At 37.1% G+C, this 25,043-nt stretch overlaps 1 protein-coding gene across 1 annotated transcript in view; it reads left to right on the forward strand.

The window, feature by feature from the left end:
* LOC139130162 (uncharacterized) overlaps window positions 1-25,043 on the forward strand; it is an 82,116-nt gene that overhangs the window by 43,797 nt on the left and 13,276 nt on the right. The window contains exons 2-4 of the mRNA XM_070695895.1: window positions 21,515-21,624; window positions 22,365-22,543; window positions 23,703-24,984. Coding sequence (XP_070551996.1) covers window positions 22,382-22,543; window positions 23,703-24,984 — 1,444 coding nt within the window. The 5' untranslated portion in view covers window positions 21,515-21,624; window positions 22,365-22,381. The remainder of the gene's footprint in view (window positions 1-21,514; window positions 21,625-22,364; window positions 22,544-23,702; window positions 24,985-25,043) is intronic.

Consider the following 25,043-nt stretch of genomic DNA (forward strand, 5'->3'; position numbering starts at 1 on the left):
TTATTTTGCTTTTAAAAAGGCATTTTCAATTCTTTTTTCTCAAAAAACAGCCTCAAATAACAACAGCAACACATGTTTTAACATTCAACAATACACTACGTAGAATGCCATCTATCCAACAAATCCCAACACAAAAACACATAAAAGGGTTGAACTTTGAAAGTTTCTCGATAGCAAATACTGAATAAATCTGCATGGATAATCGTTTTTGTGTAGCAAATTTCAAAGAAATTGGACAAGCCCTTTCAGAGAATACAGATTTTTTTACCATGAATGGCATAAATTGCCCAAAAAGACAAATATTGAAATTTCAACACATCTATACACATCCAATCAATTTGGACATGCTGCTACAGAGAAATAGATGTTTTGATCAAAAAAGGGCAACAATTGCTCTAAAAACACAAATATGCAATTTAACTATATATTTAGCTTATTTAGCTTCTCAGCTTGTCAAAATCAATTGTAATCATGAGATATGCATGATGTTTGGTGGGGTGAATGTAGGCATTTCACCACGCAGTAGAAAGGGAAGCCAGGAAACCAAAATAGTCAATTTTCAAAACTATGCGAAGCTACTGAGGAGCAAGAAGACCATGTTTCAGAGGAAGATGTGTAATCCGAAAAAAATGCTCCCAAAGTGCCACCAAATAACACCATTTTTATCTCTATTTTTCAAAAGCTCCAACAGCAGGAGGGGGACACCCCCTCCTGACCTCCCCCCACAAAAATACTCCCCAAGTGCCACCAAATAACACCATTTTAATCTCTATTTTTCAAAAGCTCCAACGGCAGGAGGGGGGACACCCCCTCCTGACCCCCCCCCGCAAAAATACTCCCCAAGTGCCACCAAATAACACCATTTTAATCTCTATTTTTCAAAAGCTCCAACAGCAGCAGGGGGACACCCCTCTCCTGACCTCTTCCCAGTGACCACTTGCGCGGCCGCTTGTGGTGCTTGGCACCACATGTTTGCCCTCTTTATCTTCAGACAGCGACGAACGAAAAAAAAATTATAAATCTGAAAATTTACTCTGAAAAAAAAAATTTGCACAGCTAATCTCAATTGGAAAAAAAAATTTCAGAAATTTACAATAGTAAAAAAAAAATTTTCACAATTTCATTGTGACCACCCCCCCTCCCAAGGTCTAATGGTCCATCCCTTATCAAAAAATAATAAATAAATATATATATATAGTATATATATATATAGTATATATATATTATATATATATATATATATATATATATTATATATATAAGATATAACTTTATGGAGAATATGAAATGTTGGGTAATCTTAAAAAACATCTGTTTCTTGGATAAAATGTTGTGAGGTATATCATGCTATCTGTATTGCTCATTATGTAGCAAAATTTGGCTTGCAAATCCCAGTTGTTGAAGTTTTCATTGTTGACTGCTATCGAGTCTAACAATTTTTGTCGTGATTGTGTATGAATGGACAACACATGATATAATGAAATTCGTCCTCAACTGAGTTAGTATCACACCTATTACAAATCTGTCCTCAGCTTTTAGTTTTGGTCTCATGTGTCTACCTTTCTCAATCATCAGATTATGGTCACTTATTCTCAGCTTGGTAATGTATTTTCTGTCATTTTTATCCTTGATACAGCTTAAATACTTTTCCATTTTAAAATCTGTTTTAAACTTTCTATAAATGCGTAATTTTATTATCTCTCCTGATGATGTCTTTTCTGCATTAACTTCATTTTTCCATTTTAAAATGTAGTCATTACTTATCTTATCTGTTAAGTTTTTCACACTATGTTATCATTTTGCCAAAAATTACCAACACTCTCCAATCCTGTAATTTCTTGCATTGCAGTTGCCCAGGCCATGTTATTGTTAGTACAAAATACCATCACCTCATGGATCAAAGTATTTTCTTTCTTAGTGTATGTTCTATACCAATATTTAACCATCATTTTCTTGATAAAAGTTAAAGAGGATGCCTGCCCATCTCACCTCTCACTGCTAAATTTGTTGCTGACTGATTAACTTGGAGAAGTATTTTACACAACTTAAGATTCAATTTTTCAATTGGTGTCCTATCTGAATATTTCTCAGTTCCCCGAAATTTCACATCCATAAGTTAGTATAGGCCTAATAACATGGTCAAAAATATGAATCCATGCATGAATATTTATGTTAGCTGATGACTGACCACTTTTCTAATATAAAAGAACGCTTTCAGTGCCTTCTTGTATAGAGTCTCCTTTGCAATGTCAAACTTCCCATTACATTTGAAGTCTATGCCTAAGTATTTGTAGCTTTGAACAATTTCTAATTTCATACTATTATAATAAATTATATCTATGACGAAGGACCCTAGCATTCTTGTTGAAAACAATGACTTTGGTTTTGTTAGTGTTGACTTCTAAATTCCAGTCATTACAATATGAATGAAGTTTATCAAAGCAACGCTGTAATCCAGCCTCTGATTCTGAATTAATACAAGATCATCAGCATATAATAGGAATTGATCAGAGACTGTCCTAAATTAACTGGTTCACACCTATCATCAAAGTAACCTGATAAATCATAGAATATAGAATATATATAAATATAGAATGGGACGTGTCGATAGCTTGGACGTCCATGAGATGATATTGAAGGCTAGAAGCTGAGAGTTATCGCTGAAATACCCCAAATATCATGTCCAACATCCGAGTGTGATGATCAAAAACCCTCTGGCATTAAACTGTAACAATCATGACGTTGACAATTATTCATTCTGCGGGGTGTCCCACTCTGTTTTCTTTTCTCGAACGGGCCTCTTTTTTTTCTACTGAGTTTTTTTTGGTAACCTCGCTTTGGTTTTTTTCCCAAGCTGACCTCGTTTTGGTTTCTTTACAGCCTCAACGCCGGCGCGATCTCGGTCGACTTTCAATTGTGATTCTCTTTCTTTTTTAGTCAGACCTGATGGTGGTTCGTTTTGTTTTTTGGTAGTAGTGCAAGTACTATTTGTGGTTTTGTTTTTAATCATTTCAATATTTTTTGTGTGTGTGTGCTTGATTTTTTTTCTTTTTTCCCTTATAATCAGCATTCATTGCACCTTTATATCAAATACACGTGTACGTGTACGTCAATAAGTATGGGAGTGTGGTATTTCCAAATTTTTGAAAAGTTTATCTTCTCATTACGGTTTAAAGAATATTTTACAATTAAGCATTACATAACATTCTGCCCTTTTTTGCAATAATACTTTTCTCGTTTATTTTCTTCCGTAATTCCATCGAATTTTTATTTCAATCAAGAAGGACGGTTGCACGTAATCTTTATCTGTACAGGCACATTCAAATATTTAATGACACGTATTTTCAAATGAATGCTATTTTTATGAAAAGGTACATTAATAAAATGCAATGATATGGACGAAAGAACTTTTTTCTTTATTATTCATACACGTTTAAGACTTAAATTTTTAGAAAGAAAATTTGACAGTTTATTTTTACTCTATGACGATAAATATTTTTGAAACATTTGGCGCGCCGTACATACCGTACCCATACAAATAACCTTTTATAACATCTGATTTCTAATAGAGATGACGACATCCGTATGAATGATTCTCGGTACTTGAGCGAATCGATAAACTGAGGGTAGAAATGAATCGTCAATATTTCGGATATTTCTTCACGCATCGGACTCCTTGTTGGACATGACCTTCTGCAGAACACGTGGATTATGTTGACAGTCGAAATTCGTCGAAATTCACTGGACAGAGGCTTAATAAGCGGCCCAAAACTGCCGATCACACTTGGTGTAATTTGTGACCCAGCAGCGTGACCTGTACTTTATAAGTCCCTGCGGACGAAGTCCGGTGGGGATCGACTTATAGATTGGGTCCCGTCCGTCCGTCCGTCCGTCATCAACAGTTTCTCAGACACTGCTGAACCAATTTTGTTCAAACTTGGCACAAAGGCATATCACTATGACCTACAGATGCACGTCGATTTATTTTGTGTTCACGATCCAATAAGGGCGTGAGGCGGCCATTTTGTTGCAATTTTTCATGTCTTTGGACCATAACTCAGAGCTTTACGGCTTTTTAAACAAAGGTGTAGTGATATCGATGCACAATGCTGGCTGAATGATATCAACAATCCCAGTACTCAAGTAAGTTAATGCATGGGTGTTTGTACCCATCAAGCCCAAAAGTAAGAAAATGATCAGTTATCTTTAAAAACCACGCGATTTGATTGATATTTGGCCTAATTATTTGAATTATTAAATTCTTTAAAATTAATGTCTGCCTAAATCTTGACGAGTTGAGTCACGTGACCAAATCTGATATTTTCCCGCCAAAATTTATGTCTTTATTAATTTTAATATTCCAACCGTAACCCGTTAAATTTTCTTGATTTTCTCTGCACCTTTGGAAACAACATCTATCATATTCTTTCAAAAATACATGGCACTCATGAACTCTATCTATACTTCTTTCTGATATTCAAAATATTCATGTAAAACGTCAAAAATATTGTATTTGTTGTTTTTTGTGAAGAAATGTTATTCAAAATTCAATAATTTTGCATCTGCCACTAGTTCTAACACAAGTTCCTATCCCATTTTACATTAATTGGTCAAATATTTTGATGTTTAAAACGGTTGGAATATTCAGTTATTTGCAATATACAATTTTGGCGGGAAAATAATAGATTATGGTCACGTGATCTGACTTAGGTAATATATTATGATAAATTTCAACTTAATCAAATGCAAAACATATTTTTGGCAATTTTCACAATTTTCTGACCAGGTCTGATTAAAAAGTATGTTCAAACTGATTTTACATGTATGTAAGCCTATGCCCATGCATTAACATACCTGAGTAGCAAACTTTATCTTTATTCTACCTTTAAAAAAGAGCTGGTATTAGAGCCATACTTGACCTGTATAGATAACCCTGTTTTCAGACATGCTCTTTGTAGTTTTAGAACATCATCATACACTCTGAGGATCGAGACAGGTCGTTGGAATAATATTCCAAGACAAGATAGACTATGTGATTTGTGTAATTTGCAGGCAGTAGAAGATGAGTACCATTTTCTACTCATATGTCCTACGTATAATGACTTGAGAGCTAAGTACATGTCTTCCTATTATTTTAACCCTCCTGTAATATGTACAAATTCAATATACTTCTGTCATCTCAAAATACTGCCACATTCAGGAAACTGAGTAAATATATTTTTCTAGCAACAAAACGTAGAAAGAACCTACCATCGATGCGTAAGTTAAGCATACAGTTGTATTCTCTGATGCTTATTAGTCCCCACGGACACCGTCCGGGGGGACTTATAGGTTTGGTCGTGTCCGTGCGTGTGTGCGTCCGTGCGTGCGTCCGTCCGTTCACGCAGATATCTCAGAGATGCAAGGAGCGATTTCATTCAAAATTGGTACAAGAATTACTTCATATGTCATACAGATGCACGTCAATTTGTTTTGTGATACGATCCAATATGGCCGCCAGGCAGCCATTTTATTACGATTTTTTCATGTACAGAGCCATAACTCAGACACGTTTCAACCGATTTTATTCAAAGTTGGTACAAGGACATTGACCAATGTCATAGATATGCACGTCAATTTTTTTTGTGATACGATCCAATATGGCCGCCAGGCGGCCATTTTCTAACGATTTTTTCATGTACAGAGCCATAACTCAGACATGTTTCAACCGATTTTATTCAAAGTTGGTACAAGGACATTGACCAATGTCATAGATATGCATGTCAATTTGTTTTGTGATACGATCCAATATGGCCGCCAGGCGGCCATTTTCTAACGATTTTTTCATGTACAGAGCCATAAGTCAGGCATATCTCAACCGATTTTATTCAAAGTTGGTACAAGGACATTGACTTATGTCATACATATGTACGTCAATTTGTTTCATGATATGATCCAATATGGCTGCATGGCAGCCATATTGGTTACAATTTTTTCGTGTCCTTAGCCAAAACTTGGGCACGTCTCAACTGATTTTATTCACCGATTTTATTTAAACTTAGTACAGGGACATCGACCTATGTCATACATATGCACATTGATTTGTTTTGTGATACAATACAATATGGCCGCCGTGTGGCCATTTTTTCCGATTTTTTCATGTCCGAACCATAACTCAGACATGTATCAAGCAAATTTATTCAAAGTTGGTACAAGGACATTGACTTATTTATATGTTATATCGATTGGTTTCACGAGATGGTCCAATATGGCCACATGGTAGCAATTTCGTTATGGTTGTTCATGTCGAGAGCCATAACTCTGGCAAGTCTCAACTGATCTTATTCAAAGTTGGTACATGTACATTGACTTATGTTGTACATATATTGTTGATTTTTTAAACAGTAAGATCAATATCGCTGCATGGCGGTGAATTTGTTACAATTTTCTTATGTACAGAGCCATAACTCAGACATATTGCCACCAGTATCATTCAAAGTTGGTACAAGGACATTGACCTATTTCATACATATGCTCCTCAATTTGTTTCACGTCATGTAGCAGTAACATGTCAATTATTGAAGTTTCGTAAATAGGCTGATATGTCAAGAAATACTGCATCAAATTCATGAAACTTTGTACAGATGTTAAGCTCACATTGCTTTAACATTGAAAAAGACATTTATCAGTGTCATTTTAATTAATTTGTAATTGCATAAGTAATGAACTTTCCTAATTAGGGTGATATAGCCACAAATTAATACAACGTCAAATGTGATGAAACTTGATACAGATGTTGATCTCATAGTGTTGTAAATACTGCATCAAACTTTATGAAATAGGGTACAACTGATAATCTGTTAAGTGTTAGGATTGTATGCAAAAATGTTTTGCAACATCCTGTTGATTAATTCCTAGTAGACTCATTTTATGACTTTAGGATGGTGGCCTACATTGGTTTTATGTTTTCATCACCATGGAACTCATTCTTGGCCATTGAGTGCCATCTGTATCAAAGTATTTTATCACAGACCTAATTAATGAAGAGGACTCTATCCTCTCTGAGGACATGTAATCAAAGTACCCATTAACAAGTGGGGACTGTGTCATCAACGATGACTTGTTTATTTGTAAATAAGTTATTCTTTTTTTCTCATACTTGTTGTGGATGCAATTATTGCATTGACTAGCGATCTGTAAGCAACATTACTGCTACTATTTGTACATATTGGCCGGAGGGCCACAAGTACTGAATAAACTGAAATTGAAATTGAATTGAATATCCTTGAGCAGATTCTGTGCAAACTTGGCACAAAGGCATAACACTATGGCTTTCATATCCATGTCAAATTATTCCGCGATACGATCCAATATGGGCGCGAGGCAGCCACTTTGTTGCGATTTTTCATGTCTTTGGACCATAACTCAGACATCCTTGAATAGATTCTGTTCAAACTTGGCACAAAGACATAACACTATATGGCCTACATATGCATGTCAAATTATTTTGCGATACAATCCAAAATGTCCGCAAGGCGGCCATTTTGTTTGCGATTTTTCGTGTCTTTGAACCATAACTCAGACATCCTCAAACCGATGCTGTTCAAACTTGGCACAAAAGCAAAACATTATGCACTTCATATGAACACCAATTTATTTCATGATATGATCCCACATGGCCGACAGGCGGCCATTTTTTGCGATTTTTTCATGTCTTTGAACCATAACTCAAACATCCTTGAGCCGATTTTGTTCAAACTTGGCACAAAGGCAAAGCACTATGGCATACATATGCATGTATCAATTAACTTTGCAATAGGATCCAATATGGCTGCAGAACTGCCATTTTGTTGGAATTTTGCATGTCTTGAAACGTAATTCAAAGGTCATTACACCCACTTTTGTCCAAACTTGGCACAAAGATCAAGCACTATGGCATACATGTACATATACATGTCAATTTACCTCGTGACATGTTCCAATATGGCTGCCAGATTGTCATTTTTAGATTTTTTCATGTCTTTGAGGCTTAATCATATGCAATATTCCTTAACCAATGTTGTTGAGACTTGGTACAAAGATAAAGTGCTATAGCATACATATGCATGTCTACTAATTTTTTGCTATGATCCATATGGTCAATAGACAGCGATTTGATTTCAATTTTGGTGTGATTTTTTATGTCTTTGAAACATAAACATAGGTCACTGTCCCTCGATGGACTGCTTTGTTCAAACGTGATACGAAGATAAAATACTATGGCTGCATTCTTGTGCACATTAATTTGTTTCATTATATGATCTGAAATGGCTGATTACAACAACATACCCGATCCCATACCATTTCGAAAATTCCACCAAACCATGTGAATAGTATGTGCTGTCATGACACTAGAGGCAGTTAGGGCATCGTTATGTGTGATGTAATCAAAAGTTCCTTCAGTGGTCATTACCGGCAGAGATGAGTCATTTATTAAACGTTCCTCAGATTACTTCATTATGCAAGTCACAGGCCTGATGCACCCGTTGCATCAATGTCATTCCACAGCGACCTAGACCACAGCTACCTACACCAAAGATTATAACAAAATGGACAAGCGGGGACTGTGTCATCAACGATGACTTGTTAATGATGTAATCTGGTCGATGATTGGCTGAATGCCGGAATACATTATCATAATGAGTCTCCAATAGGCCAAACCCGGAATTCGAATCGACCATGGTACAAACAAAGCCATGTGCGCAAACGCACATAGACGTACGTGTATTTCCATACGCGCTAGTCTCGGTTTACCCAGACTGCAGTAGGGCTCTACTTCCGCCCGCGGAAGTAGAGCCCCACTGCAGTCTGGGTAAACCGATACTACAACGCGCTAGTACACATGTGGGTTGGTTTGTACCGGAATCACATGATAATTTGGGCGTACTGAGTCTGTAGAACGCATCGCGTCCCTTTTATTCCGGAGTAGACCATTTTTGAAATGACCGGACTGCTCTTGAGTCAACAGGAAGCAACCTCGGTGACACTATAATTCGAACAGAAGGTATATTTGCTGTTGTCACCAGTCGATTTATCATGTCAATGACTGACAGTCGATGCATTTAAAACATGCCCAAGGGCAAACTGTTTTTACTTTTCATACACGCTGTCGCGCCTGATGACAGTTTCTAGATGTTTCTGCACAAAACAATTATGCGACGACCTCAAGTCATTTTGGTGTGTCACCGTTCTCATCCCCGAAATCAGTCTTACCAGTTTGACTACCGTGAATACTACAACAACTGTGATTGCCAATGTCAAGAAACCAGTATTATATAATTCCAAGTTGAAACTCTTTCATTTCGACATGCTTCAAGACACTTAAAGGTATACTAGCTGTCACCTGTTCCAATTTTGCTACAGTTATCATGGAAAAATAAATCTAACCAATCACAGATTTTAAGGGGTGGCCGCTTTTTAAAAACAGCGCCCTAAAATGAGCATTTTTAATACCAAGGAACGCCCCTTTGACCATATATGGCATATTTTGATTGCAGGTGACTGTATACCTTTAAACTTGAAGATCATCATGATTTTCTGGCAGTATACGGCATTGAATAAATGTCCCTGATTGTCACGCTGTACGAAGCGGCACATTAGAAAATGAAATAGGGGAAAACGGGGTTACATATATAATTTAGTGGGTCGGCATGTTTTTGGCACATGTAAAGCCCTTTTGTCTTATCATTAATCCTCAACAAGTCCTCCCTTTAGTTTAATTGGCAAGGCCAAAAAAAATGAAAAAGAAACAAACAAGAATACACTTCTCAACGCACATGGGACCCTTAAAAAATGGTAACGTCTACTCAACAGTCAGAGGTCACACACACGGTACAATCACACGTGCTGTATTTCTACTGTGAATGAGTGACGCGGGCATTGTTTTGCCGAAGACCTAGCGAAGTCTGTAATTTCACAGGGGTGGCTCATTCTTGTTTTTCTGGTTTAAATATTTCTTGTTGTTTTTCTGGTTGTACTGTGCAGAAATCATTGTCATAACATTAACGTAGAATTTTCCTGCACTGAACAGATAAAAACAACATTTATTGTTGATCTTTGGTACCCATACTGGTATGTACCAATTCTGATCAAATTTGAGCGACACCGTATCATCGCGGTATTTTTCTATGTATTTGATTCTCATAGCAGAAATGATGAAGGCTATCTACACTACAATGGACATGCAATGCTAGTTATTGTTGACTCTTGACAGGGCTTGGTAATCATTTACAACATTTGGTTTGCACACTAACAGACGAACCACTTGCGACGGTACCTTTCAAAATTACATCAGTTTCTCTTCATAGCCTTACTATCATAATTTGTGTAGAGAATTCAAAACGTCCACATCATTTATACATACTGACATCAATGGAGAATCTGATTTTCAATTCATTACAAACATATGTCAAACAAATGTCCAAGTTCAAACAAGCTCCCAAAAAATCATATAACCCACATCCAACAACCCCACCACCACCAATCCATCATAAACTCTCCCATTGCATACAACATGAATATGGGCGGGGACTATGTTATTAACAATGACTTGTTCTAACATGGACGTAGTTGACTTTTGACTCCAATTTCGTAAATGTGATGTCCATACAGTGAGTTGGGGTATAGGCGCGCCTATAATGCAATCTTCGCCCGCCTATATCCTGCATAAGGCATAAGACTACAAGAAAGATTGCTAGAAATCCGTATTTCAACAGTTTCAACTCTGTTGTCGCTTTTTAGTTGACTTCATTGCTTATCGCAAAGGTTTTTCCAGGATTGTGAGCCATGGCAATGCATATCTGTATCTTTCTCTGTACAGCGCCCTTTAGATTGCCTCTAACTCCAACGGTTGAAATCAAAACCACGCGGTCCTTTTGCAAGCCAAGTTCAAAGATCATTTTCCGCGTGCGGAAAATTTGGCCACCAATGAAATTTTTCGTCTCGAAGTGTTAAAGTTGAGTATGCAAAATTTGCATTGCTGAAAGCCTTTTTGTTTTTCCAAGGACCTAAAAGCTGCCACATGATTGGCCCAAACGATGGCATAATGTACATTGGAGATACTATGATATAACATTATTGAAAGCCAACTTGTTTTATTTCAGTCAATTCCTTATTTTCATTTGTATACATGAGCATTTCGAATTAAGGGTTATATATCTGATTTGACTCAAGCAAAGTTGACGAATCTTGCTACATATATTTAGGACACTATAATACATGTTATTGAAATTCGTTAAGCATGTTTGCTTCAGCCAATTTCTAGTTTGCATATTTGATGAACTTTCTTAATTAGGGATATTTATCTGTATTGACTAGACAAAGTCGACAAAACTTGCTATGTACATTAAAGTGGCACTCCCACTTGGTAACATTTTTAAAACACATTTTTTAGTGCCAACGATCGATATTTGACGTGTCGACTGCGCGCGGATCGCGAGATATCGATAAAAACATGTCTTCAAAAAGTAAAAGTTGAATTCCAGTGGTCCACCTAAATTACGCTTCCGAACATCGAACATTCGGCACCTGGGCCATTGTCAACTAAACTATGGAGTACGAGTCTACACTGATGCTGCTTTACGCCACAGTACCACTTGCATCGGTGATCGGTCATGGCCCGTGGGAGAAAGCTGAGTCTTACTGACTTGGTGATAAAACGAAAAAGAATTTTTGCTGATTCCACCAGATTTCGCATAGGTGACTAGCCCAGTTACATGCGGTTGATACATAGCAGCCACCGCATGTATGCATAGACGCATACCACGCCGCGGCGAACCACACGTACTATGTGGCAGACGACAAAATGTAGTCACCAGAGGCGGCTAATATTTAACACGTAAAAACTGATGTTTATGTGGTATTGGTTAAAAATATAATACAACTGATTTAGAATAATGAAAACGACAAAAGCTAAGAAGAAGATTTCAAAAACTGAGCTGTGGTAAAGGCATAATGATAATTAAAGTCTTCGCAGTGGGAGGTAAAATTGCGTCGTTCGAACTTATTATAGACTCCCTAGAATATCGTCAATCAGCACAACAACAAACCTTCGGGGGATTTCGCGTCATAATCAGAAACTATCGTAAAACTTCGGGATGTGAAAAATACACTCGGGAAATGACATGTTTATATCGACATATCTCGCGCAATCCGCGTGGTCGCCACGTCAAATATCGACCGTTGGCATTAAAAAAATGTGTTTTAAAAATGTTACAAATGGGAGTGCCTCTTTAAAGATACTATGATACAACATTATTGAAAGTCATTTGACATTTTTATTACAGCCAATTCCTAATTTGCATATTTAATGAACTTTCCTAATTAGGGATATATACTGGGATTTACTTGATAAATGTTGGCAAAACATGCTGAGTACATTGATCATTATACCAGGTTATAACAGTATTGAAAGTCATTTCGCATTTTCATGTCAGCTAATTCATAATTTGCATAGCTAATAAGCTTTCACAGTTTGGCATATATAGCTTGAAGGACTTGACCAAAGGCAATTACACATGCTATATTAAGTGGTGATACAAGTAGTAGTAGTAGTAATAGTAGTTTATTGCATTTCAAGGCCTCCGGCTCATTTGCAAGGAGTAATACAAATGGTTACGGAAAAGAAATTGAATTGATTTGACAGGTAAAGAGAAATTACAATTAGTTTCAATTGCAAGAATTTCTGAGCGAAGCTGAAAAGCTTTGTGAACAAATTGATATAACTTAAATAAAGTATTCCCATCTCTTGATCGTAACAAACGTAGAAATTTACACTTATTTGGATTGATGTGAAATTTTTTTGCAATATACATTAAACGAAGCTTGTCAAAAGCAGGGCATTCTAACAGGAAATTAAACTCATCGACCTTATTGGATCTACACATTTTACAGATTATTTCAATGCTGGCAATACCAGTGTGTCTACCTTCCTCTCTTTGCAACAGAAGACAAGAACAACGAAAACTAGCAAAAGTTTGAAGTATTTTGAAGTCGAGCTTCAAAGACAAATACCTTTCTACATCTAATGGGTCTCAAATTCGATATAAGTACGCATTTTTGGTTTCCTGCTGATAGTTTCCCACCATTTTAGCTCATATTTGGTTTTGTATATAAATACCAAAAAGAGCTTATATGATGAGTCGGTGGCGTCTGTATGTCTGTATATTTGTTGGTATGTATGTGCGGATGTATGTCAGTCACACACAAAGGCTCCCATTCCGCCAGAGCTACCATCTCAGTATTTGGTGTATAGGTAGATGCAGGGGTTGAGATGTGAATTTGTTCAAATGAACACATCAGTGTCAAAAATGTGCAAATGAGGTAAGAAAAAGTGAAATCCTGCAAATGTGCAGGATGGCATGCCAGAAGAAACAGGCCAACTCCACTGATCTTGAGTCATTTCCTGTCCTTCTATATGGACTGTTACATATTAACAGACCTGCTCAAACCATTGACAGTAGGGGGGACCGTCTATGCTCAAACTAAGAGGGGCTTGTTTCTGCTATGCATGTTGCTAAAGTTGACCTCCAGTACCTAAAGTTTCAGACCTTAATTACTTTTGTCATTCTTGTTTTTCTGGTTTAAATATTTCGTGTTGTTTTTATGGTTGTACTGTGCAGATCTAATTGTCATAACATTAACGTAGAATTTTCTTTCACTGCACAGATGGGACAACATTTATTGTTGATCATTGGTAACCTATACTGGTATATACCTATTCTGATCAAATTTGAGTGACCCGTATAATTGCGGTATTTTGTTTATATACATCTTTAAGGTAATATGCACCTCGAAAGTGAAAGACTTAAACTTTTGCTCTAACTTTCCTCAAGGGATCTTTCAATCATTCTCTTTCAAAATCAAAATAAAAGTAGGGGGTCACCTTGCAAATTTTGGTACTAGAGAAACAAATTACCCAAGATTTACCGATATTAGAAATTCAAAATGGCCGCCATCCCAGTGTTAACTCTATGGAGAAAAATAAAAATTTTCGAATTTCGAAAAACTAAGCCGGTGAAAAGTTTTCTTTCACCAAGAGCTTTAAAATGAACCCCCACATGTAGTATATCAGAAGAGAATTGTAAAAGTTTGAGAGTCCGAATGTCTGTCCCCGAGGTGCGTTCTACCTTAATTCTCAAGTCAGCTTAAACTCTTGCATGAATCTGTCTTTATCGCCAACTTCCTGTGCCAGCCAAACGTATCCAAAGCCATATAAAAATATGCTTCAAGGAGGTCGCCCATGTTTGCCGTCCCAGAACATCAAGTTTTACAAGCATAGCATACGCTTGACGTGGCAGTCTGGAAGGCGGTAATTCAATTACTCTAAGCCAAAACTTAACACAACGCTTTAAAATGGAAATAAAAATAGGAAATCTGCCGCATTCAGCAACCACCGCTTCATTTTGTGCACTCGACGGTAGACCCATATATAATCTGCAAAATTTTCTTTGAACTTGCTCTAGTTTTTTCATAATACTGATACCCCCATATTTCAGAGGCATAAAGCATGATGGGTAAAATAATTGAATCAAATAACATAAAGTGCGTTTTATATGGAAATCCCCCATCTTTTTAGAAGAAATTCCCAGAACCTTTGATGCTTTGTTCGCCTGATCAGCTAAAGTTGATACCGCTTTGCCCCAGGTGTTTCTGGACGAAATTAAAATTCCTAGATATTTGTAGTAGCTTACAACTTCAATACATTGACCATTTAATACCCATTTTTCTGACCGAGCTCTATGACCACCATTTCTAAATACCATAACTTTGGTCTTATTTAAATTCACATGCATTTTCCACTTACTGCAGAACTGCTCTAAAACAGTAATTAATTTCTGCAAATTCCAACAGAATCCGCAGTAATTGCACATCGTCTGCGTACAATAATGGAAATAAATTTAACATATCTTGAGTTAGTTGGATACCAAGCCCTCCAGAATTTTTAAGCATGTCATTTAACTCTTCAATGAAATGTAAATAAAATAGGGCTCAGCATACAACCCTGTCTTACGCCAACTGGACAGTCAAAGTAACTGAAACTGTTGAATTAGATTTGAAGCATGACTTGACACTTTAGAACATACATCTTACGATGTAAGATGTTAAACATCTTACGAGAAAGACCAATGAGTGAAAGTTTATACAAAAGTAAGGAGTGGTTTACAGAATCAAACGCTTTTGAAAAGTCTACAAATAAACAATAGAATTTTCCTCCTTTAACACTCAGATATTTTTGTACAATTGCATGTAAACAAAAATATGGTAACAGTAGAATGCTGGCTGCTTTCGGAAGCCAGCTTGAGAGTCAGACTTTACATCATTTTTCTCTGCCAATGATGTCAACCTTTGGTTTAAAATTAACGTGAAAATTTTACTAAACACAAGTCTAAAAGTGGATTACTCCGCGTCGAGTCTTTGGTTTGGCGCCAGGCTTGGCTGTCACCGTTTTTACTTTCCGGTGAACATTTGCGCGGGCTTTTGGTTTTGACTTGACTGGATCTGCGACAAATTCAGTGAAAACTCGTTGATTTTTCACTCTCTTTGACTGGCGTGTACTCGGAGGAGTAATACCTAAGTCCACGAGTTGTTGTTCAGTCTGATTCATGATTCATTGAAAAAATGGAAGAACGACACGCGGGGCACTGTCAACCCACTGGCGGCAAGGAGCGAAAGTGACGTGGATGGGTCAGAGGTTACGCTCCTAATTATGCACATTCCCATAAATGTTAAGTGTTGCCTAAATTATTTACGTCATTCTTGTTACCTGTTTTAAACAAAGGGATAATGACGCAATAGCCCAATCTGTTGGGAAATATCCATGTTCGAAAAGAAAATTAAACAAAGTATGCAGAAACGGAGCAATTACATGAAAAGAAAACGTTAAAAAATTCACTAGGAATACCATCATAGTCTGGGGACTATGATGTTTTTAACTTTTTCAAACTTATCAAAATTTCGTCTATTGAAATGGGTTTGTTTAAATCATCCATTTCCTGTGGCAGTATTTAATGAGACATCTGTATTTTGAGTAGCTGTATTTTGAATGGCTTCTTCTACAGTTTGTAAAAAGTCACAATCTATAAATTCATTTTCTTCACACTACATATACAAGTTTTTGAAATAGTGATACCAGTCTTCTAAAGTTATATTATTTACACTATTATGCTGACGATTCATACATGCTTTCAAAATAGACCAAAGATCTGCCTTACCCTCAGTGCAAGCTTTTGCGAGCTTCTCTTTTACAGCATTTTGATAATCGAGTTTTTTATTTCGACAAGTTTGTTTAAAATCCTTCTTGGCAGCAATAAAATCCTTCAACGCAAAGTCAAAGTTTGTCTTTCTGAACTCTTTTAATGTACTGTACATATCACGCTTTTTAACAACACAAGTATTGTCAAACCACACTGTTTTGTTACGCTGTTTCGATTAGCTATCAGACACTGGACACTTCGTGTTTTCCTCTGCCAATTTCAGTGCTCTAGTGAACATATTAATTGATAAATAAACATTGGGTAACTGTCAAGAGAATCCTGTAAAAGACCTTTCACTTCATTAGAAGACATACTTTCAAGAAAACTTTCTCTAAATTTTCAGACCATACGCTCAATATTTCTACCTCCATTTTGATTTTCGACATTTACATCACAATGATTCCTATACCCTGTGTATGACAAATGACATGACAAGGCCATATGGTGCGAGGCAGTACGTTGAAATTCTTTACATTGTGAAATAACTCAGTGGACAAGATGACATAATCATTAACACTAGCACCGGCAAACGATAAACATGTAAAATTACCATCTTGGTCTCCAGCTGCTCTTAATATGAATGTCGATTCGCTTACATAGATCAATTAACATTCTACCCGCTGGAGTTATCACTGAATCTTTGGTTGACTTGGTGTACGAAAATGTGTCAGGAATGTAACCCAGATTGTTTAATACAGGTACATGTGCAATATGTCATCAATGATGAAATCGTCAAGAGATCCTACTCTTGAGTTAAAATTACCCGATAAAATAATGTGTTTATCAGGATTGACTGAAGAAAAGTTACACCAGAAAGTCATCTAACATTCAATTCTATGGGTAGGATTATCTGGTCTAATATAACAGCAGCCGAAAAGTAAGTCTTGGTCAAATGAAAATAAATCTTTGTGGAATTCAAGAAAAATACAATTTTCGACTCTACATTCTACCCTCTTTACTTTATCAATATACTTTTGACGTAAACTGACACACCGCCGCTGGGTCTGCCTCTCCGAGAACTTCGAACGGCTTGGAACGAAAACACATTGTAATTTGACAAAAAATCAAAAACATCATCTTTTATACAAAACAGTTTCTAAAAGACAACAATATCGTATTTCTGACAAAAAGATATGAAGTCATGATACCCAAGTTTCTTTTCAGACCACGAATATTCCAGACTAAGGGAGCCGTCATTATTTACGGCCTGGGGGGGGGGTCGGAGGAATTGCTTTCGAAACTCCAAAATTTCGAGTAACCCCCCTGCCAACCATGACGTGTTTGAGTAACCCCCCTCTCTGCTACAGAAATTTTGAGTGACCCCCCCCAAAAAAAAAACAGCCCCTGATTAAACCCTGTGGTACAGGTCTGTGTCGGAAAGAGGTTCCATTGCTGTGACAGGGGCTGATGTACAGGTCTGTATCCAGTGCTCTGATGACATGCAGTGTTCTCCGTAGGATTTGTTTACAAGAGGGGGAAGATGTGGTGCAAAAGCACCACAAGCGACCGCAAAAGCGGTCGCGGGGGGAGGTCAGGAGGGGGGGTCCCCCTCCTGCCATTGGAGCTTTTGAAAAATAGAGATTAAAATGGTGTTATTTGGTGGCACTTGGGGAGTATTTTTTTCAGATTTTTTTTCATATAAAAAACTCAAAGGAACAGAAATCTGAGACAGTATTCCAAAACTTATATTCCAGTTCACTGATTTCAATTACATTTTTTGAAAACGAAAAAATAGCGACAGACATACATTTATTCACATTTATTATTTATTATTATTTTCCTGCAATAAAAGATGGGTTTGTTGTCAAGGCATTCCACTGGTTTTAAACTTTATAGAATCAGAATTAGCTTGCTTTACACATTATCCCCTATCGGTAACCTATACAATGTAGAATATAGAAAGCAGACCTTTCAGATGATCAGGCAAGTATATCAATCTTTAATCAGGAAATACTGAAAAATGTACTCAGTACTAGCCTCTAACATAAGGCTTGCCATGTCGAATAGCTGATCATTCTCGTCTGACGATGACAATACGTGAAACACATAGCGTAATGAGATTTTAGTTTCTACTTGAAACCACCTGTATTATGATATATATATATATATATATATATATATATATATATATATATATATATATATATATATATATATATATAATATATATTATGTGTGTGTGTACACAAATACCGGGTATGATATCTTTACTATTATTGTTGTATTTATTCGTAACTCCACTAAATGCTTCAGTACATATCAACAAAATTAAGTAGCCCCCCCCCCTTTCTTGTTCTCCACTTTTGAGCAACCCCCCTTTTAGCTTTCGATTTTTTGAGTGAACCCCCCCCCCCCTCAGATTCCTCCGACCCCCCAGGCCATAAATAATGACGGCTCCCTAACAGAGAAAGTGAATTTTTCACAACTTTGGCCTTGGTACCTTTCTCATCTAGGTAATTGTGCATTGAATGGAAATGTATGTTCGGAAATTTGACCAGTCTCTTCGTTCAAACTGAAAACGCGTTTGCAGTCAATGTCTTTCACAACCAGTTTATCGTATTGGAGATGGGCTTTCAGATCTTTGTTGGTTTCACGGAGGGAGCGACGATAACCCCATGGCTTTGAACGGATGGTTCTGACCCTCCTGGAGAAATCCTCACTTATAGAGATATTTGTATTCTTTAGCTTGAAAGCATTTCGAAGAATTTTTTCTCTATCTTTGAAGCTTCCGAATCTCGCCACGATGGGCTTACAGTCGCAAACTGGTGGCCCATTTGTCATTCGGTGAATCAGCTCAAATTCCACGTTGTCGGCTATGCCAAGTTGATTTCGAATTTCTTAAATTACCTTTATCTTCGGAGTCTTCCCAATTTTCATTTGTACGATCTTTGGTGTATGCCAAACAAGACCAGGTTATTTCTTCTACTTCTGTTTTCCAAGTCTTTCTTCCTTGATTCACTTTTCTCATATCATGCACTGCCGATTTCGGCCAGCCAGCAGAATCGTCTCCTAGCATCTCTGAGTCAGCAATGACGCTGGAATTATTCATTTTATCAATCTCAAATTTCAGCTTTTCTAGTTCTGTAATTCTCTCTCCATCTTCTTGTATTTGCACTTTTATATCGTTGAGACTCATCTTCTACATTATCTAGTCTGGACTGAAGAAGCGCAAAATTATTGTTCATGGTTTTTGTGTCGTCGAGAATTGCATATAATTTTTCGTGTAGATCAGAGATGTCCTCTTTCGTTGCTGTTTCTGTACTTCGAAGCCTTGGGGGACCTGGGTTTCTTTCCAAATTACCAACTACAACTAGACGTCCGGCAAGGAATACTTTGATAGCCAAAGACATACAGCAATTTACAAGTGGAATGCGAAGTGCTGCCATCTTCGGGTAGCTTTCGCTGACGTGAAGGGTTGCCACCAGAGAAATGTCCAATTTTTCGTCTGTAACTTTCCAAATCAGTCCCCATCTTGAACAAGTCTGTTTGGTTGTTCCTTAAAATGACGTCCTGTACAGGTTTGAAGGCTATTAAGGCATCGGCCTGCCATGAAAATTTGGCTGAAATATCAGAGCGCTAGCACTGTGAATATCACCGCATGAGTGCTTACGTAACTCCCCTAGTGGTGATACAATGACAGTACTCAACGAATTAATTTTTTTCCCCAGCTTATTACATATTTGAATACTATGACCTTTAGCATTGATCTGTGGTGAATTTTGTTCATTATGTTGATCATAACACTTTCATGAAGTTGCAAACTTGTTTCAAAGGTTCAGATTTGCACATAAAGGCAATATATAATGAAACACGTGAGCACTTTCAGTTCATATCTGGTTTTATTTTCCATTGCCATGTTAATATCGATGGCATATTGTGTGTCAATGTGTGTCAAATAATTGCTTCTGCTCAAATCCCTTGATTTAAATTTTGTGAGGGCATTTAAACCCTTTATCCTGCAAGACAGTATCAAGTACCAAGTCAGTAATAAGTGGTATTGAGCAAAAACCATATGTATTTTCACCCTCTTGCCTTAGTATGTTATAGCAGCTTTAGTCGGTAAAAATCATGTTTACAGTATTTCTGTCTTCATGGACCTTCACATCTTCAAGTCTTAGTTAAAATGCACCATATGGGACATGTTTTGCTTTACTAGTTTTAACCAACTTGACCTGATGGTGAAATATGAACTTGACAGGTAAAACAGCTACCAGGCTCCTTAGTAGGTACATTGTTTTGGGAAATTTCCCCATTTGGCTCTGATACTGCAATGCTTAGGGAAGTGGTCGTCGGAACTGCGCATGTGCAACTTGCTTGTTTACAAACAATGTATTTCATGCATTACGGTAGATGCATCATGTCAAAATAGCTGCAACATTTAAATTTTACGATGTACATTAAGACAAACATAACTTTCATCAATAGCCAACGTAGCTTGGATACAGTGTTTATATTGGTCATAGGGGTCCCTAGTGACCTTTGAGCGCCGTTCTGACGACCACCGCCCTTTAACTGGATGGCAGTTTGGCACATACCATTATCATGTAGGTGTGGATGGTATTGTTATAACAGTGTCAGCCCTAAAGAATGCCTATTTTTACATGCTACCGTAGTCTTCGATTGTGCAACCATAGACAGTAGAGGGACTAAATATTGTCTAAATTGATTCCATGCAATACAATATTATAAGAAGACACCTTTATTTTTTGTATGGTAGTAGAATGTATCACTAATTATGATATACTAGGCTGCATGGTGTTGTATAAGTGTGGTGTCTGTTGCAACACTTACCAGCCATTTCGTACTTAGTTGGATGGTGCATCAAAATATGTGTTCAAATGCAACTGACTCTGAAATTCATGAGCTATAGTCCACAGAAGCTATTAGATATGGTATGTGCACTCACTGTGGCTTGCCACATGAAACCAAATGTGAGCGAAGTGTCATTGATGCTATTTTTTTCAATCTCTCTTCTAGAGTGGACATAAGTTGTTTCTTAGGTGCTCCTGCCACTGCACTTATTACATTCATCTTATGCAGTACTCCTAATATATAAACCTATGTTTGACTTCTGTCTGTAAATTTGTCATGGCAATTTTGTAGCGAAATGTGATTCTTGATGAATTGTATCCCATGCGTCTCTGTTCAATAACGATGTGTTTTATGAAAAAAGAAACCAAGCAATTAGGTTCTGAACTCAAAAAGTGCTGATCAATGACAGTAATTTTCAATTGATTCTACAGGATGATATGACCTTAGAGCTCAATGCTGAATTACAGTAAATTTTGGCTGCTTAGAATCAACTCTTCGACTTTTGAAAATGTAATCTTCGCTGGCTGTCCATACTAGACAGGTGAGTTTTTGAACAAAAAGAGAATACATATAATAGATTTGGTATACAGTAAACTGTCGCTGTCAAAAACGAATCATTTTGCTTTAACCTGTCATTCTCATGCAGACCAATTTGTGCATCATAAATTCAACACAAATGTGATGTTTAGCCGACTTTTCAAGAACATTTCAAACAATGCCACCCAGAATTTATGTCAAGTGTGTGATGTGTCAGCTGCCAACAGGTATGAAAAGAAATATCTCCAATGTCTCCAAAGAAATGAATCAGAGATCATACCAACAGTGAGAAAACAACAACTACCAAATCAACATGATAATAATAAAACACATGAATAGTAAAAAAAATAATAAATAATAAAAATGATCACCACCATCTATGATCATCACATTCACAACTGAACAGCTACTAGCATAACGAAGACTGTTACATCAGTTGTACCATATGATATGGATGAGTGAAGGAAATATCATTGTTTTTCAAATTCCAAGACAAATGTTATTCTTTTCTCCTGAATTCCATAGTTTCTTTGAAAAGGCAAGACAATGGTGCTTGTTTCAAATATCTATTTAAGTCATCGCACGTCATTCAGAAATTTGGCTGTTAGCAACAAAATAAACATTTCAACATTCCAAACTTAATGTTGAAGTGCTCTTCAGGAATAATCATCTCATAGCTACTTAATTGTATGATTTACTTGTGGTTGATTATCATGGATTTTTGATGTCCTTTTTATCCTGCAGCATTCAACAACTAATGCATGCAAGCAATGGCGGGAGTTGTCGCTGGCGGAAGTAGAGAAAGCGGAGATGGTCTGAAGAGAAAGCATAGCACAGGAGGCGGTGATACTGATGATGACGATGATGATGATGATGATGATAAAAAGAATAACGCAGTGCAAGTGATAGAGAAGAAAGCACCGGTATGTATGATTGACATTTATGACACAGACAAGTAAAACGTTGACACAATAACGATATCATGGATTCAGAGTGAAACACTTTAAATGTCAGCTGAGGAGCTCATTGAATGAAGTGACTCGTGAAAATGGATTGTCATGTCTGTGGATTGTGGATTCCGTTTGACACCTTACACGACTATTTATAATGAAATCAAAATAAAGGCAAATGGAAAAGAATGTCTTACAATGCTGAGAACTTTATTAAAGGTATGCTGTCACCTGTTGCAATTTTGCCACAGTTACCATGGAAAGAGAAAATCTAACCAATCACAGATTTTAAGCGGGTGGCCACTTTTTAAAAACAGCGCCCTCACATGGGCATTTTGAATACCAAGGAATGCCCCTTTGACCATATATGGGCATACTTAGATTACAGGTGACTGTATACCTTTACTGTCAATAATACATTGACAGGTGATTGCATGTCATTGACATGAACGCTTTTCACACACATGCTATTGCTAGGTCATTTTAGTGACAAACTCCTGGTTTTATCTGGAAGTGTTGTTTATTCATAGGACTCATTTCTATCCAGTGTCGTTGCGTGAATAATGTATGACTCAAGTGGTCCTGTGATTTGGCTTTCACATTGCAATGTCTCATGTGAAGTCGTTAGCCATCTCAAGCACCATTATCAAAACCAAGTAAAATATAATATATTTCAAATGTCTGTAACTAACATGGTACTCTATTTCCTCGCAATCTCAATCAAAATGATCGGTGTCAATATTTATCTCTGCATGCCCCAAGTCTTCAAAGATATCACTGTTTATTGCTTATAAATGGGTGTTACATATTGTCCCTTCATCTGCCTTGGTGTTCATAGAGAAACCTTCTATATACAATTCAATCTGTATAATCCTTATTTACATACAAATGAAATACAGTCTTGTCATGAGTGTCTCTCGTATTTGTTGCCAAGGTACCTACTTGTACCAATGGCCAAGACCATAAACAGCAGAATAATTATGTACTTGCTAGATTTCTCACAGTACGTATTGCTATGGCAAATAATTTACAGAATTGGTGTCAAAGTCAATGACCTCTGTAACAGTGCCTGATTAAATGCTACTGATTGAAAAAAGGGAATGTGTGACATAGAGAATGTTTTCATTTTCAGAGATTGGATCTTGGTTTGAATTCCTCTGCAGTGCTGATTTTGTTAGAGAGATGGGGATCACCGATACATGGTGGTATTGCAGCTGCACTATACGAACTTATCGATCAGTTGAAGTCATGCGGACACATCATTCACTGTACAGTTTTAGAAGCCGATGGCAAGACAGAGAGGGAGGCAGAACGACTAGGAATCAACTTAATTTTACCAGAAAGAAATTCTCTCTTTGAAAAGGAGAAACCTAGTCACTTTTGGCTCGCAGCGCATAAGATTTTCTATCCTCATCTGAAGGATATTCCCGACTTAAGATTCATTTTCGGATTTGGAATTGTTTCTTCATCCGTCGCTGTTCACATCAAAGACAAAGTACTTCCTGACGCAGAATACATTCATGTTAATGTATGGAATCCAGAAGAACTAACCAAAGAGATGTTTCCATATGACGAGGAAGTGTTTGACCATAGATGTGAGTGTCTTGATGAGCAAAGTCTGCGTGCATTTGTTGTGCTGTCTATTGGTCCAAAAATATTTGATCATTTTGAACATACATATCACGATCCATCGACCGAGCATCTGCAACTTGTACCACTACCAACAGAAGATTTCTTCAATCTACCATGGCCAGTACCTCCAAAACTTCCTAATAGTCGTAACTTTCGAATCATGACCCCTTTTGACAAGTTCACAGTATCGGAGTTGAATAATTGTGCTATCGTTCCAAGAGCCCTCACGATGGTGGCCAAACTTTATGAAAGTTTAAGAAGCGAACCACCAAAATGGGAAATCCTCTGTATGAATAAACATGATGACAAAGAAATACAGGCACGTTTAAAGTTTCACCCGAAACTAACTGTAATCATTAAGGGGTTCCAAAATGGCTCCATCAGAAAGGAACTGCTACAGTCGCACCTTGTCGTTTTTCCACCGCGCGCGATAAATTCACTGAGGCTTGTCGTTGACACAATAGCCAGTGGAAAGCCGATATTAGTCCCTACTGCGTCAGATGGTGATGAATTCATAAGCAAGTATTTTCCAAGATACCGGGAAGACGTGGTTGTAGAAATGCGAGGTGACCCAGGCATGCTGAAGGATAGGCTAACACTCATCGTTCAAGATTATAGCGTGTATTTGAAAGTGGCATCTGAGATGCAGAAGATAATGAAGACGACAGTGATTAAAGAATTGAGGAAGAAGAACTCGGTGTTCCTAAAATCGATTGAAGAACATCTTCGACGAACAGCATTACGACAAGCAACGCAATGTGACCAGTTCCCTAACCTTATCGGTAAAAAACTTAATTTTATATATAAAATGAATATGCATATGGTTTTGATGCCTTTCTTT

The sequence above is a fragment of the Ptychodera flava genome, chromosome 3 (assembly GCF_041260155.1).
Source record: "Ptychodera flava strain L36383 chromosome 3, AS_Pfla_20210202, whole genome shotgun sequence".
Classification (NCBI taxonomy): Eukaryota; Metazoa; Hemichordata; class Enteropneusta; family Ptychoderidae; genus Ptychodera; species Ptychodera flava.